The 14,927-nt window shown below is 44.6% G+C and overlaps 1 protein-coding gene across 2 annotated transcripts in view; it reads right to left on the reverse strand.

The window, feature by feature from the left end:
• ldah (lipid droplet associated hydrolase) overlaps positions 1 to 14,927 on the reverse strand; it is a 61,152-nt gene that overhangs the window by 45,402 nt on the left and 823 nt on the right. The window contains exon 2 of one of the 2 annotated variants that reach the window (XM_042072961.1): positions 13,647 to 13,796. In XM_042072961.1, coding sequence (XP_041928895.1) covers positions 13,647 to 13,785 — 139 coding nt within the window. In that variant the 5' untranslated portion in view covers positions 13,786 to 13,796. The remainder of the gene's footprint in view (positions 1 to 13,646; positions 13,797 to 14,927) is intronic. The other variant, XM_042072960.1, reaches the window with a different exon arrangement.

The following is a 14,927-nucleotide window of genomic DNA, read 5'->3' on the forward strand; positions in this document are numbered from 1 at the left end:
GATACACTGAACTTGCAAGCGGGATATTCTTCCTACAGGCAGTAGGGGCGGGCGAGAGAGTCTTCATTCGCCCTGTAATGAGTCATTTAACCATATACCGACTTATGAAGATGAGTAATTAACACGAAAACGTTGCCTGGTGTCCCTTTAAATAATCATCTCAGGGTGCTGGCTTAGCCGTAGCCACTATGTGTGAGTAACTTCCGTATCCCAAGATTTTATTGATGGCTTAATAATAATTATTCCTGTTGGCACAAGCTGCACCAGAGCCCCTTTCCATTGACCCCCCCCAACACAACCACCACCCCCACTCCCACCACCTGAAAACTTTGGCACGTAGCAAGGTGACGAGAGAAGAAAAAGCTGCAGGTGCGGCTAGAGAGGGGAGAAAGCTAGTGCTCTCTCTCTCTCTTTCTCTACCCCTCTCTCTCTCTACCCCTCTCTCTCTCTCCCCCCCCCCCCCCCCTCCCTGCCCCGATTAGCCAATAGACTTAAAACAACACACTGCCAATCCCAGAGCCGATACTTGTGCTGGACAGAGAGAGGGGCGGAGAGGATAATACCGAAACTGACAGGAAAAAGCCACTCAGACAGAGCTGCGGCCGTGGACATCTTTCTTTTTTCTTTCTCTGAGTTTTCGCACAGATGTCTCCCAAAGGTGATGAGTTTGCAATCCAACATTTTTTGGGGGAGTGAGGGGTGCCGAAAGAAAAATTAACGGGTTTGATTTTTCTCTGCCACTCAAAGTAAGTCAAGAGGGATCAATTTTCCGGTATTAATATTTCCGAGAAGGGTAGAAATATGCACAGAACAACAGCCCTGAATGAAGGCTGAAGTAAAGCCTCACACCAAAAGTTCAAGAGGCATTTAATCCTTGAATTATGGTTACACGTCAAATATTTTTCTAAGCATACTAATGTGCTTAAATTGCTGCTTAAATTCTGAGCACAGAGTTCACACATTGGGCTATAAGGACTCATCCACTGAAACTCATTGAGTCTGACACCCACAGCCCAGGACATATAATGAATCGAAGCCACAGAATTCACTTGCCTTAGGTTTCAGAGCAAAAGGAATTCACTTTGCATTAGAACTTTACATTTGCAAATGTACTGACAGAGAATCTGCCTCCATTATGGAGATGGTTGCATTTGGGATCAGAAAAGTTCAGCGGTAGGGGCTTTGACAGTAGGCTTGAAAATAAACCCAAACTAGCTTGGTGGCCCGATCGATCGCACTTCGGCTCGGATGTTGGCCACAGGCCATGGCTCTGCCTTCTTGTTTGGATATTCATTCATGATTTTCATTATCAATGACGAAGGGGCAGCTGGGAGTGTGGAGCAAAGCCTTTGGGCGAAGGCCCTCCAATTGGACAGATATTTGGTGTTGTTAGATGGCAAATTGGCAAAATATGACAACAAATAAACAAGTTGGGGATAGATAGATAGATAGATAGAAAAGAAACAGTAGAAAAGAAGAAAAGAAAAAATAAAGAACCAAAAGGAATAGAATACAGTAGATGTGTACAGTATAGAGGACACAGCATAGAAAAGACTAATGTGAACCATTCACTGCGGGGTTCAGCCACTTGAAAGCACCATTCACCAGCTCACCACCGTCCTCTTAAGGCCGACTCCCACCCTCCCTCCCTCCCTCCTTTCGTTCAGTCGCTTCCTCTTCTGTCTCACCCCTAATCAAATGTGCATGCTGCAACCTCAGATGTCCCTCCCAATGTGGCTGGAACTCCATCAGGATCCCTCTCTCCTTTTTCTCTCCTTCCAGACTTTCTTTCTTTTCTTTTCTTTCTGTCTTTTTCCAAGATTCCCCTCCCAGGGCCACTGACAGGCAGAAGCACTCAAAGAGTATATGGGGCGAGTCCTCCAAAGTAGAGAGAGAGAGAGAGAGAGAGAGAGAGATAGAGGGAGAGGGAATGAGGGAGGGAGAGAGAGAGAGGGAGAGAGAGATAGCTGTGGTATCTTCTGATAGGGTGGAGGAGGAGAATGGGGAGGGATAGAGTGAAAGAGACAGAACAGGATAAAAGAGTAGATCAATGATGACATGAGACAAGAGGGAGTAAATGGAGTTGGGGGGGGGGTGTGGGGGTGGGAGGATGAGGTTTGAGAGAGGGCAGAGAGGAAGAGGAGAGGAGAAGAGAACATATGTGAGGAGAAGAGTGGAGATGAGATGAGAGGAACAGAGTGGAAAGTAGAGAAGAGAAGAGGAGAAGAGAAGAGAAAAAGGGAAAGGAAAAGAGGAGAGGGGAGAGAAAAGCAAGGGAGGAGAGAAGAGAAGGAGACGTAAGAGAGAAGGAAGGAGACGTAGGAGAGAGAGGAAGAGGAGAAAAGAGTGAACAAAGGACAAGAGAGGGAAGTGGAGAGAGAAGAGAGAAGGAGGAGAGGAGAGATCTGGGGCCAGCCGCAAGGCCAACAGCAGCCCTGTCCAGCCCCTTAAATAGATTAAATGCATTTGGATGTTTTCATTCAGGCCGAGCTTTTCCCCCAAATGTCTCCCAGATGGCCCCAGATATGTGCGCCATGCGGAGGGAGAGAGAGAGAGTGAGAGAGAGAGAGAGAGATGGAGTGAAGGGCAAAGAGAGAGAGAAGATGGAGAGAGTGAGAGAAGGAAAGAGAAAGAGATGGAGAGAGTGGGAGATGAAGAAGAATGATACATCAATCTCTATCTTTTTCTGAACCTGCACATTTTTGTCCCCATTTCAGCTACTTATTCTCAACCAACCCATCCCTGGAACTCACAGAGCAGCAGATGAATCAGCAAATGACCCAAGATGCTCTACTGCTCCATGTAGTTCGCTCTCCTCTCCCCTCTGTTTGTGTGTAATGCATGTGTTAGGCTAGCTGTCTGCTAATGCTAAGCCAAGTTTAGAGACACAGAGAGAGTTAGACGAGCCGTTTTGGCAGACAATAGGGTCAATGTTAATATTTACTAATATTTTTATTATTTAATATTTATTTTATGGGCGTCCAATTATGATTGCGACTTTTGCGTAGATTTACTTTAATGATTAGCCAGCGCTTCATCCTTTCAACTCTTCCTTTCTTTCATCATGAAAGTGGTGCTTACATGGTGGTGCAGAACGAGTAAGTGAAAGTTACGATTATTATTAACAATTAACAATTAACAATTATAATTAACAATTATCAAGATTCCTAACATGGACTAAGTGTTTCAAAGATAGGTTAAGTACTGTGTGTCACATGCACAACACACACAGAGGTTATCAAAGACATTTTTGAAGCTGTGGTAATTAATCCCGCTAAACTCCGGCACGGTGCCCTGTCACAAAAAAACAAAATATCTAAATCACAAAGGCCAAAACAACAGACCAAAAAGATACATCATGGATCGATGGAAGCCTGTCTTGACGACAGGCTTCCATCGTTTAAGGCTGGAGAAGAGGGGAATCGCAATGGTGTTAGACAGGCCTGATCCGGCCACTGGCACATCCAACTGAAGAGCCTCTATCTCTCTCTCTCTCACACACACTCTCTCTCTCACACACACACTCTCTCTCTCTCACACTTTCTCTCTCTCTCTTCCAGTCTTCCCCGGCTTCATAAATTTGGGCCTGTTCAGCGGAACGTTAAGCAGATGCCCTGCCCGGCAACAGTGACCCCGCGGCTGCTTGGAGTACCGCTGCACTGACGTAGCCCTGCAGGTGCAGGCCCCGTAGCACTAAACACACACACATGCGCGCGCACGCACATACACACGTAGACACACACCCACACACAAGCACACAGACAAGCACACACACACACACACACACACACACACAAGTACAATCACACACACACACACACACACACACACACACACACACACACACACACACACACACACACACACACGCACACAAGCACATGCACACATGTGCACACACACACACACACACACACACACACACACACACACACAAGCTAAAATGTGCATATACACACACACACAAACTGACACAATATGCACAAATAGGCCAAATGGCTATACAAATACACAAATACAACATACAAAAGTACAAAAATGCAACCAATGCACAAATGCACTATATCTACAAATATACAAATATCCATCAACATCTCCATTTCTCTCTGCTCCTTTCTCTCTCTCTCTCTCATACATACACACAGGCTTTCAGTGGATACTTCAGAGTTCACCAACAGACTAAACAAACTACATCAGATTATTTTGGTGCCAAAGTCAATAAATAAGGGCTGACAGTAGATGAACCTGCTGTCGGAAAAGGAGGAGAGCATGCAGGGAAGTGCATAACGAGATAACGGAGGGGCAAATCTCCTTATTTTCCACACCTGTTGCCTCTGCCACATATACACACTGACTGACAAACAGGTGTCCAGGCCTGGTGTCTGTACCAAGATTTTTCTCCCAGTTATCTGATGAGAACATCATGGGGTCAAAGTGCACAAGCTGAGCACAGAAAGGAACAGAGTAGGTCGACATACAAGAGCTACACAGGTCTTTATTTCTGCTCAGTTTTCATCAACTAGACATGACTGAAAATCTAAAATCTTAGCATTCTTCATAAGAGTTAAAGAATTAAAAATGTTCTTCAGTTATTTTGAAAAAAAAAGGTCTAGACCCTTACATAACATCTGGCACCTTCGTGGGTGAAAGCCAGGCAAAGAATGTCTGTTTTCCTAGGAGCACTCATAATGCCATTATGAAGGCCACATTCGGTGCTAAATTCCCTTAGACTGTGTCTGAGACTTTTTTGTAGAGAGTGTACTAAAAACACCATGGTATGTAAAACTAGGTGAATGTGGTCCATTACACATGACACTGTCTACTGTCTTTTAACCCTCTCTATCTCTGACCTGCGTCCCCTGTCCACTTCGCTGTCCAGAGAGCAGCTGGAGCGAGAGTGCCTGGTCACGGTAGCTCTGAGATCGAGATCGAGCGGGCGGGCGGGCAATCAAATATCACCTCCAGGTAACATTCCACCAAACATTCCCCCCGAAATCTCAGCAATGCATGAGGAGTCTGAGACAATAACCTGCTCTGACATTCCGCACTCAAGTCCACTTCGTCCAGTCCCAGCTCCTCAAATGTGAGAGGGATGACCTAAAGCGCTCTGTTCTGGGATCGTTTATCACTCGCAAACCATCATGTTTAACTGTTTTAATTGTGCACTGTTTAATTAATTACAGCTAATCTAATTTATCGAACTTCAATCTGCAGAAGGCCAATGCAGATTTGCATATTCATTGTGAACGATGCGGCAGGGATCCCCTTCTGTGGGAAACATACAAGGGAACTTCAAGAGCAATTAACAGGTGGAGGTCCAATTGTTTACACATTTATCTCTGGAAGACAGGGCCGACTAATTGAATGGCCTCCACCACCAGTGTGGCAGAAAGACTTTAATGTTAGCCTACTTTCCGGAGAAGGAGGGGAGAGGAACATAAGGGTCCTTTGTAAGACTGTTAAAAGTTATCAAACAATGTGATACTAAGGGCTATTGAAGGCAGCTGTCGGGCCAGGGAGAGACTGGTGGAGCTAGCAACAGGTTCTCATAAAACAGAACCAGCTGGGGAGAGCAAGAGAGGAAGGAGAGAGAGAGAGAGAGAGAGAGAGAGAGAAAGAGACAGAGACAGAAAGAGAGAGCGATATATAGAGAGAGACAGAGAGACAGACAGAGAGATAGAAAGAGAGGGAGAGAAAGAGACAGAGAGACAAAAAAAGAGTGATAGAGAGAGAGAGAGAAAGAGAAAGAGAAAGGGGGGACTTGACAGGTTTTTTTCCAGAGAGAAAGAATACAGAATAAGTAGAAAGGTAGCCTTCCTTGTATCTGGCTATTGGTGACCACATGAAGGCTGTCTGTTCACAAATAAAACCCAAAACATCCACCACACCCTCACTTCACCAACCCCCCCCCCCCCACCTCCTCTGTTTCCCATTTGTCTGAAACAAACAGAAGCATTTTATCATTAAACTGCACAGAACGGATGCGAGGAGAACATAAAGTGATGACTAATGCAGCTTAATTACTGACAGTGCTCTGCATGACACGTCATGCCATTTCAACCATTTACTTCTTAATGAGGTGAGATGACTGAGTTTATCGCAACCACACGATTTGGTCATTTCCATACGCAGGATGCTTTACTCATGATCATTACTGGAACCACCAGCACAGAAAACCCCTCCTGTGAACGCCAGCCGCTCCCCTGGTGAAGTTCAACCCAATCAACCTTGGACATCACTGAAGGCCATTAGGTCAACCAGTTAGCACTGCAGGTTTTAACACTGTGGCTCGGGGGGGCCTCTCATACCATGGACCACTCTGAACGCTAATCACTCAGACAGGGAGACTCCCACCTAGTGGTCAGAAATGGAATAGCCCAATGGGATGCCAACTGGTGGGTGGACTCTTGACACTAAACATACTGAAGAAAAATAAGGTTCATCATATTTCCCGTCAACAATAAAAACTTGATTAATTTCTGTGTATAAATGGAAACATCTGGGGAAAGACACAGGCCATAATTAAATATACAGTAAATAAATACTGAGTTACTAAAATTAATTACTGAATACAATGAGTATACGAGGACATATGACAGCACAATTAAACTCAGACATGAGAGAACACACACACACAGGCAGACACACGTCATACAGACTGTGATGATTCCTCTCTGAAGTACACACACACACACACGCACACACACACACACACACATACACACACACACCTGTACGCCACCCAGCACACACATGAAAGAGCATGCAGCTGTGAAAGCAGGCGGATATGGAGGCAGACACAGAGATTATTGCCCCCGATGGCGGGGAACAGAAAGGCCACAGGGTCTCCAATAACAGCCATCACACACCACCAGAGTGTGTGTGTGTGTGTGTGTGTGTGTGTGTGTAAGTGTGTGTTGGGGGAGTGGAGGGTGATGGGGCTTGGTGGCCCACAAAAGGGCCCATTGAAGCCGTTGCTCAGTGACATTAAGCGCCCGATGAACAGGTTCAAATCAGCGTGACCTTTTTAAGGTCAGTGCCGTGACCTGACAAGAGGACTGGGCCGCGCTTCTTGATCGGTCATCTGCACGCCAGCTCATCTGTAGGGGCCGGCTTTCTTGAGGAAAAACAGGCCGACAGCTCCAACACACAAACACGGATGAATAAGAGGATGATGCTGGGGAAGCTATGAGTGTGTGTGAGTCCGTGTCTGTGTGTGAGTCCGTGTCTGTGTGGGTGTACATGTGAGTGTGGTTGGGGGGTGATCATATGTTGAGTTGAAATGGGGTGAAATGGGGTGAAACTATTTTTGGGGGACAGTGGTGTTTGTGGGTCGTGACACAGCACACGAGGACGGACAAAAGCCTCTTGAGTCCGAGCGCTCCTGATGACAACTAGATCACAAGACATGACATCACTTCCTGAGGCCACACCACCGTCATGACAACCAGCTTGCATGATGCATGTTTACGAGCAGACTAAAGGGTAAAGGGGCGCAATGACGATTGTGTGTGTGTGTGTGTGTATGTGTGTGTGTGTGTGTGTGTGTGTGCCACCTCATGCATCTTGGACACAAGTTGCCTCTCGCAAGGAAGTGACATCTTCCAGGGGACACAGCAACAAGTGTGTGTGTGTGTGTGTGCCACCTCATGCATCTTGGACATAAGTTCCCTCTCGCAAGGAAGTGACATCTTCCAGGGGACACAGCAACAAGTGTGTGTGTGTGTGTGTGTGTGTGTGTGTGTGTGTGTGTGTGTGTGTGTGTGTGTGTGTGTGTGTGTGTGTGTGTGCCACCTCATTGCGTCTTGGTCACTCCTTTCTGAGGGAAGTGACATCTTCCAGATAACTTGTTTTTAACCAGAAGCCTGTGACAGCTTTGCTGGGAAATAAGAACAGGCCTCAAACAGAATGTTCCACAACAAAAATGAGTCATTTAAGCATAAAACACTAGGTTATTTCCTTACACTTTCTTCCAGAAAATATTTCCTCGCCAATAACCCCATCCGTCCAATTTTTTTCTCGGGCCAGGCATACCCAACAAAATGTCTATTTGGTTTTAAACGAACAAAGATGACAGGGGCACCTATTGAAGAAACTCTAAAAACGCTTAAAACAATCTTGCCTAGCCATCTTCAGCTAACTCAACAGGAACCAGGCTACCGTACCACAACACAAGCAGTAGACACGTGTTCCCCAAGAAACAAACCCCAGCCGCTCTCCACCGCTATGGCTAGCAGCACAGCAGTACCACCTCCACATGGTGACAAACCGTCTCCCACACCCGGGTATGGAACGGATCATGGCATCAGTCTTCATTAGGGCGCCCCTTTGAAGGGGCGGAGGAGGCGGCGGTCAGGAGATCCGTGAGAGAGGAGCGGAGAGGAGCGGAGCTCAAAGTGGCAGCTGTGCCTGAGAGGGCTTTACCTCATGGGCTGGCTGGCTCGCTAGCTCAGGCCACGTCAGGAGCAGCAGGGGTAAAAGTGTGAAGCCTGTTGACAGCTCGGTCTCTCGGCGTCTCGCTCGTTCACTCACACACACACACACACACACACACACACACTTTCTAACTGCTGCTGCTCCTGCTGCTGCTTAGCCAGCTGCAGCACTGGATGCTCTCCACAGAGCCATGACTTAACATGCTCTGCTACACACACAATCACACACACACACGTTACACAGTCTGAAAATCTGTATTTATCCTATTCTCTGTGTCTATTTCTTTCACTTTGTCACACACACACACACACACACACACACACACACACACACACACACACACACACACACACACACACACACACACACACACACAGACTGCCAGAGACCAACATGTAAGATACATACTGTACAGTCCTGGTGTACAAGTAGTCATGTGTACTGTGTGCTTTCCTACTGTAAATTCAATCTTCTGTAGCCCTGTTTGCACTGTTGAGGAAAACTTACACGTTTTAACTTTTTAACATTACTGTATGTGTTAAACTTACACCTTTTAACATTATGTTTAATGTTCACAAGTGAGATAGTACAGGTGAAAAGGGTAACACTTCTAACTTATATCATTATGAAATTGATCAAATATTAAATCACGTCTGTGCATGTTCATGCAAGGAATTTTGGTAGCTTGGGTTGTTGCTCTGATACTTGCCAAACATAATGAAAAGAGTGGCTGAAAGTCTGCAATTCCTAGAATGAAGATGAGGTCAATTTATGCATTCAAACCTGAAAAAATGTAATTGAATTCATCAATGTGTGAAAGCATCGCAATATTTGTTAAAAGAGTGTGAATTATAATTCCAAACTCATTTCCCATACACTTACACACACACACACACACACACACACACACACACACACACACACACACACACACACACACACACACACACACACACACACATCACACAGTCTGAAAATCTGATTCAATCCTACTCTCTATTTCTTTCTTTGTCTCTCTTTGAGACACAGACACAGACGCAGACACAGACACAGACAGACACAGACACACACACAGACACAAACCCAACAATTACTCTGCTTCTGGCCCTACAGTGTTTGTTGTTATTACATTATAATACAACAGTCTGGGCATTAACTCACGCACAACACTGAGGGAGCTCTATAATTTCCTAGATATTGGAAAATGAAATATAGGAATGCAAGGGTCTTGTGTCGGAGCCCAAGTTGGAGGATGCGAGCGGAGCGGAGTGGGGTTGATTTAGTCTGTTTGCAGGAGCTGTGGTTAGACTGGCCCAGCCAGCGGTGCGCTCATGTTCAAACCCAAACCCCCTTCAAGCCCAGAAATTTGGGACGTCTGTCTGATCTTTGACAGAAAAATTTATATATTTCTCGGCGCTTTGCTGGCGGCGATTTCTGAAAGGTCTGTGTCATAACCGCAGTATTTCTAACATTGAACATCTGCCGCCAACCAACAAGAGCTTTCTTTCCATAAGGTCACTATGGTTTACATTTGAGATCTGCTGGAAGCTACAACTAGAGTTGGGGGTAAGGGGTGTGTGTGTGTGTGTGTGTGTGTGTGTGTGTGTGTGTGTGTGTGTGTGTGTTGAGGGGGTGGACTTGTACACCGGGGCCACATTTCCATTGAGTCTCTTCCATCTGAACTGACGCCAGAACTCATGGTAGATCCCTGACCTCACACTTCCTTGTTTGTCCCGTCCCGGGCGCTCCTTGGCAGTCCGTCGTGGTCATTTCCCGAGCACTCCGTTCGACGCAATCGTCCACCTGCGGCCCGAGAACTCTGGTTGGTGGCCAGCAGGCCGTGAGTCCCATTTGCTTTTGCGCCAGTTCTGTTTGTTTATGGAAAATGGCACAAAAAATGGTGCAGCACACAAGAAAATGCTGCACCTGAAAGTGAAGGCCACTGGCAGATTTATGTGGTACCAGAGGCGGTTGCCAAGGTGACCTCACTGCCTGGACACAGCCTCTGCCAGGCCAGTCCACAGGCTGAACCTCTGAACTGGTGACACGGGGACCTTGACAGCACATAGTCAATAGCAGAGGTGATGAAGTTCTGTAAGTGCTCCATCACCACACAATAAATACATAGGTTGAGTTTGCCCTGCGACAACTTTGCTGTGAAAACTTTTGATTTTCTAGCAGAATCCTCCCATGACATGTTCATGTGTGAAAGAGGCTCTTAGAGGTGGACTGGCCTGCAGCTCAATCGTACAGACAATATTGCTGATGTAGGTGTTACTTTCTAAGTACTAAAGAAGCTTTAGGTTTTTAAATGTACAATATACCATGATGAATAATATGAATGTCTGCAAAAAAAAAGTATTTGACTTAGATTTTTAGTTTATCTTCATATTGTTCAGTCCCAAGCACCTCATCACTTTTCATCTAAATCATAGTTGAACACTGTGCTAAATGTCTTGGCAGCTAGTACTGGACTAAATTCATTCTTCTATGAACTGCTTGATATCTTCATCTACTTGATGTTATATCTTGTACCTAAACAACTATCACACTGTTTGGAGCAATATTAACACCAGAGATCATATTTTTTTTTTATATTTTGGGGGGGGGGGGGGGGGCTTTTATGCCTTTAATTGACAGGACAGTAGAGAGAGTGACAGAAAGCGAGTGGGAGAGAGAGACAGGGCGGGATTGGGAAATGACCCGGGTCAGACTCTAACCCAGGTCCCCATGGGCACATGGACCCGAATATGATACAAATTAGGGCTGCACGAAATATATAAAATCTATCGTTATCGCGAAACGATATTTCGATACATTTTCTGTGCCGTGCACATTCCATACAGTCTATGGTGTATTCACATTCTGAATGTCCACATATGTTACCAAACCGATGCTGTCATGCTGCCCTAGAAGCTCGTCCCCTACCAGTTTAGGTGTGTGGTGTTTTAGGTGTTGAGGCGGGAGCTAATGTCGTGATGGCTGAAGATAGTGAGTCGAGAGAGGTAGGCTACACTTGGGTGAAGAGGAATTGGTGACTAAAAGGAAAAGCATGTCTGTTCTATGGAAATATTTTGGTTTTATTAAGGATGACGTGTTACAAACACAGCGCCAACTGTGTTAAAATAAACAATTTCTTTTGTTATCGTTATAGGATCAGAAGATATCTGTCTTTCACTGTAAGGCTTGTATTTCATGATTTGCATTTAGCAAAAGCCCCTGACAGCAGCAGAGAGGTAATCAGGATTCGTTATTTGTAGAAGTTGTTTAGCCTACTTCGTTGGACTGTGCGATCGCAACCCCTTACTTTCACTTTCCACTGCACTCTGCATGCCGGTAGCCTAATAACGTGGGATGCACAGTGTATGAGGTTGGAGAAAAACATGAGGTGGAGAAAAACATTAAATATTTAAATATTGCAAGTTATATCGTTATCGCAGTACTCAATAATGTTATCGCATATCGCATGTTTTCCTAATATTGTGCAGCCCTAATACAGATGCTGTATTGTATTCAGTTGGGCCACAGCACCCCCACCAGAGATCATATTTATCCGGACTTCACACACCTACACTCAGGTTAATGGACTTCACACACCTACACTCACGTTAATGGCAAAAGCGAGACAAATCCCTTGGGTAAACGCATCACTGAAACACCTTGGTTGCCCCTCCCATCTCATGCTGTTTTAGTTTTAATGGCTGATTAGTGAGCTTGACCATATGGGTTTAAAAAAATCTACACTTGAGAAAAACATACTACAACCCCAAGGTACAAATAAAAACGGAATGCAATGATGTGGATGTTTTAAAAGTCCATATTTTATTCAGAATAGAACATAGATGACATATCAAATGTTTAAACTGAGAAAATGTATCATTTAAAGGGAACAATTAGGTGATTTTAAACTTCATGGCAACAACACATCTCAAAAAAGTTGGGACAAGGCCATGTTTACCACTGTGAGGCATCCTCTCTTCTCTTTACAACAGTCTGTAAACGTCTGGGGACTGAGGAGACTAGTTGGTCAAGTTTAGGGATAGTAATGTTGTCCCATTCTTGTCTAATGTAGGATTATAGTTGCTCAACTGTCTTAGTTCTTCTTTGTTGTATCTTCCGTTTTATGATGCGCCAAATGTTTTCTATGGGTGAAAGATCTGGACTGCAGGCTGGCCAGTTCAGTACCCGGACCCTTCTTCTACGCAGCCATAATGTTGTAATTGATGCAGTATGTGGTTTGGCATTGTCATGTTGGAAAATGCAAGGTCTTCCCTGAAAGAGATGTCGTCTGGATGGGAGCATATGTTGCTCTAGAACCTGAATATACCTTTCAGCATTGATGGTGTCTTTCCAGATGTGTAAGCTGCCCATGCCACACACACTATTTCAACCCCATACCATCAGAGATGCAGGCTTCTGAACTGAGCGCTGATAACAATGTTGTGATTTCCAATACAGAAGCATGCCTGTATTTGATGCAGTGCCATCTAAGAGCCCGAAGATCACGAGCATCCAGTATGGTTTTCCGGCCTTGACCCTTACGCATAGAGATTTTTCCAGATTCTCTGAATCTTTGGATGATATTATGCACTGTAGATATGTTGAAACTCTTTGCAATTTTGCACTGTGGAACTCCTTTCTGATATTGCTCCACTATTTGTCAGCGCAACATTAGGGGGATTGGTGATCCTCTGCTCATCTTTACTTCTGAGAGCCGCTGCCACTCCAAGATGCTCTTTTTATAGCCAATCATGTTAATGACCTATTGCCAATTGACCTAATAAGTTGCAATTTGGTCCTCCAGCTGTTCCTTTTTTGTACCTTTAACTTTTCCAGCCTCTTATTGACCCCATCAAAACTTTTTTGAGATGTGTTGCTGTCATGAAATTCTAAATGAGCCCATATTTGCATGAAATTTCAAAATGTTTCACTTTCAACATTTGATATGTTATCTATGTTCTATTCTGAATACAACATAGGTTTTTGAGATTAGGGAATTATTGCATTCCGTTTTTATTTACAATTTGTACCTTGTCCCAACTTTTTTGGAATCGGGGTTGTAGATACCGGTAATCCTGGACATCACATCAACACTGTACTGGTGCTGCACAGTACTGGTACCTATTAGTGTAGTCTTGTCCGTGTAGATGTCACCCCCTAGTTTTTAGTTAGGATAATAGTCATGATGGGCACCATCATTTTGATCCTACCTGGAATGACCAGGAAGAGCAATCTGGCACCAACGCGACGCAGGTCTTGGGCTCCAAACTTCAGCACCTCTGTGACAGCTCCGCAGCAGTAGATGTGCTCCACACCTGGCTTATCCATGTCCTCCTCTGCAGTCCCCATCTCCAGCTAAGCTACAGAGGCCAAATAAAAGTAAGTTGAAGTGATACGTTTATAACGCTAAAGGTAAAGATAAGTGATACTTTCTTTCAAAGCTACACAAACTTGAAACGGTGGTTTCGAGGGTCATACCCAGGCCGACTGATTGACAGGCAGTGACGCTTACCCTGCTCCACCACATTAAGTGCGCTTTTATCTAACATGATTTACAGATCTAATATGATTTACAGATCAAATATCTAATGAGATTGTTGGCCTGGTGCCAACAAATTAATCCCTAGTGTGGACAAAGAGTGATTAATAATGGATACCTTAAGGTACTTTGCAAAAAGCCTTAATTATTATTTAAAAAAAAACAAAGTTGGTAAAGGAACTAGATGAAGAATAAAATCACCCCGGTCAATCAACATGTCTATGAAATTCGAAATTTAGAGGCTAACGGACTTCAAGTTAATGCTGATGATGGCCATACATGATGACAGCCTGTTTGTTACTTCACAAGTCATTTAGGTCGTTTGTTTATACAGCGGTTGCCCATAAGTAAAACAACTGACTGATGCTGCAACAAAAACAAAAAAGAGAGAGAAAGAGAAGAAGAGAGAGAGAGAGAGAGAGAGAGAGAGAGAGAAAGAGAAAGAGAAAGAGAGAGAGAGAACGCTGCAAACTTGTTCTTTTGTTAAGTATTTGCCTGCTGGGTTGTGTTACTTGGGGTAACGTTTTCACAGGACACCAAGAAGAACAGGGACATGGTGTTTTAATACACTCTCACAATGGTTCACACCTGCTGAGAAAGGCATTTGAAGCCTTAAAAAAATGTGGAACCTCTTTCTCCGTCTACTCCTGCAGGAGGTCGCCAAGGGCCGAACCCACCATGCGGGAATGAGCAGTGTCACGGCTCAAAACACAATAGCCCTGCCTACTTTCTCATCGGCCCAGGGAGCCTCAAGATTTACCACACTATCTGAGGGGAAAGCATCCTCAGACAAGAACAACCAACACTGAAATTGATCTTTACTGTTTTAGAGGAGAATGTTTAGGGAAGAAACTGCTGTGACTTGCAAATACAGACTGGTTATTATTACCCAGCATATGAGAGAAATATAATAGACAGATTTAAGTAGCCTACCTTAAAAATACTGGACAGT

This window comes from Alosa sapidissima, chromosome 19 (assembly GCF_018492685.1).
Source record: "Alosa sapidissima isolate fAloSap1 chromosome 19, fAloSap1.pri, whole genome shotgun sequence".
Lineage (NCBI taxonomy): Eukaryota > Metazoa > Chordata > Actinopteri > Clupeiformes > Clupeidae > Alosa > Alosa sapidissima.